The 2,406-nt window shown below is 35.7% G+C and overlaps 1 protein-coding gene across 1 annotated transcript; it reads left to right on the top strand.

The window, feature by feature from the left end:
• Positions 1-767: 767 nt before the first annotated feature.
• On the top strand, positions 768-1,945 carry LOC149543280 (glycerol-3-phosphate 2-O-acyltransferase 6-like). The gene is made up of 2 exons (XM_089798126.1): positions 768-1,620; positions 1,731-1,945. Exons 1-2 carry the CDS (start codon positions 1,000-1,002, stop codon positions 1,794-1,796), a joined length of 687 nt encoding a protein of 228 aa, XP_089654252.1. The 5' UTR covers positions 768-999; the 3' UTR covers positions 1,797-1,945.
• Positions 1,946-2,406: the final 461 nt, after the last annotated feature.

Here is a 2,406-nt window from a genome sequence, read left to right as displayed (position 1 = left end):
AAGACCTTTGGTACAAATTTGCGAGGACGTTTGTTCAATGGAGGCGCCATGACTTTTCAAAGCAACAACATGAACAGTAGTATCAACAATTGGGTCATTACTGGTCGGGGCCATTATATACTAGCCTAAAAACTTCCACACTAAATGCGGTTTGATAGGTGGTAAACATAGAAGGAGAGCTCAGACAGAGAGCCATATACAAAGAAACTCAAAGAACACATGAAACCCTAGTAGAGCGAAAAAACCATCTCACCAATCGGGAAAAACATATTTTTAAAGATATTAAATTTCCACAATAAATTATTTACTTTTATAAATTTTTTTAGTTGTATAAAAGATATTAAATTTGTACAATCCACAAAGAATACCGAAAGAAGATGTAGACATCTAACAATTCTTATAGGATGTGGCTATCCTCCCACAATTGACCAATTTTCAAAATATTGAAATCATTATGGATTTTTCTGGAAATTTTAGCATTTGATCTTATGATCTGCATAGTTTGTAATAAAAAATAACAAAAATTTTGGAAAAAAATCACTATATTTTCGTAAAAATAAGTTTTGACTTTGTTTTGTCGTTAGTGCATTTATACTTTAATTTATACTTTCTTTATTGTAAAATCAAAACATTTTTTTGTCTTTAGTACATTTATACTTTCTTTATTGTAAAATCAAAACTTTTTTTTGTCTTTAGTACATTTACACTTTGTTTATTGTAAAATTAGAATAAACTCTATAAATTATCATATCTAGAAGACAGAAAATAAAACGCTGCTGAATTACCCGCGCCATTAGTGCTTTTTGCTCATGTCTCTTTCTCCTCAATTTGCTCATTTAAGTAGTCCGTGTCAGGGAAGCTTCGGTAGGTGAACATGGCCTTTCCAGTCAATTTTCTCTGCAAAAGGCCTCATTTTCGAAGATTTTTCATACAAAGCTCAAGGCAAGCCAAGCGATTTAACATTCATGCAGCTCAGAATCACATTACCCGAAAGAGAAAATGGAAATCTGTAACAAGTTCGGTGTGATAAGCCATTGCAGCTCGGAGGGCCGCGAGGAGCAAACGGTCGCTGCGGATTTGGACGGCACATTGCTCAGATCGAGAAGCTCTTTTCCATACTTCATGGTAATGGCCACAAAGGGCGGGAGCTTTTTGCGAGTAATATTTCTTTGGGCCAATGTGCCCTTGATCTGGTTCGTCTACTCATTTGTTTCCGAAGCAGCGGGGATCAAAATTCTCATCTTCATTTGCCTGGCCGGACTTAAAATCCGAGACATCGAATCGATTTCCAGGACAATTTTGCCCAGATTGTACGCAGAGGATGTGCATCCAGAGTCATGGAGGGTTTTCAGTTCGTGCGGGAAGAGGTATATTGTGACCGCGAATCCGAGGGTCATGGTGGAGCCTTTTGCGAGGGATTATTTGGGGGCGGACAAGGTTCTCGGAACGGAGATCCAGGTTACCAGATCCGGACGGGCGACGGGATTTGTGAAGAAGCCTGGGGTTTTGGTCGGACGATTCAAGAAGGAGGCCGTCGAGACCGAATTCGGGCCTCGGGCTGTGCCTGACATTGGGATGGGTGATCGGGAAACGGATCATCCTTTCATGGCCGTCTGCAAGGTGAATTTTTCGTTTAAAGCTTTTCGTTTGTGTTTTAATGGAGGGTTTCTGCCCTGTTCCTGGCTTGTTTTAGGTTTTTTTATGATTCTTTAAATTTGAATTTGGCGCAGGAGGGTTACATGGTGCCTAAGATGAAGGTGGAGGCTGTCCCCAAGAGTAAGCTTCGTAGCTCATGAATTCTTCATATTGTGAGCAGTTGATGTACGGTTCGAAACTGCTCTTTTGTTAAGCCTATTATGTTGTAGTTAATTGCATTTTCAATTAAATGCTCCTTGTCAATCATATCATATGTTGCGGTTAATCAAATTATATTGTTTCTGTCAAATGCAGTTAATTATATTTATATTATTACAGATAAATTAGGCATTCATTGTTACTATCTATTGTAAGTGCAAATCTGTGAAAGTAAACATTAGAATATGTTTATTCTTTCATACTTTCATAAATTTATAAGAAGATTAGAATACACGAATCTTGGTGTAGATTATGAAAATATATTAGTTTAAAATAAAATTATTATTATATGAATCATTTTATTTTTTGAAATAGATAAAACTGAAATCATTTAGACAAAAAAGAATGAATATATATATAAATATTTTGATTTATTTTTAAAATTAAAAGTAGTTAAAAACAAAGGGGCTGAGATATGAAGAACAAGCCATCAGTTACAACACATCAACATCAATTGGAAATCATAGAGATTCACAATAGATTGTTAGCTTATCCCTTTCCTTAATTTAAAAATGCATCCCTAAAAAATTAGATAACTATCATATTGTTTTT

The sequence above is a fragment of the Cupressus sempervirens genome, chromosome 8, assembly GCF_028749045.1.
Source record: "Cupressus sempervirens isolate cs-2001-9-10 chromosome 8, ASM2874904v1, whole genome shotgun sequence".
In the NCBI taxonomy this organism is placed as follows: Eukaryota; Viridiplantae; Streptophyta; class Pinopsida; order Cupressales; family Cupressaceae; genus Cupressus; species Cupressus sempervirens.
Note: the sequence above shows the minus strand (reverse complement) of the source record. Positions and strands in the feature narration are given on the sequence as shown.

Coding starts and splice junctions, on each gene's coding strand:
- LOC149543280 (XM_089798126.1), top strand. CDS start 1,000: ATGGAAATCTGTAACAAGTTCGGTGTGATAAGCCATTGCAGCTCGGAG. Junction 1,621..1,730: donor CTTTCATGGCCGTCTGCAAG/GTGAATTTTTCG, acceptor AATTTGGCGCAG/GAGGGTTACATGGTGCCTAA.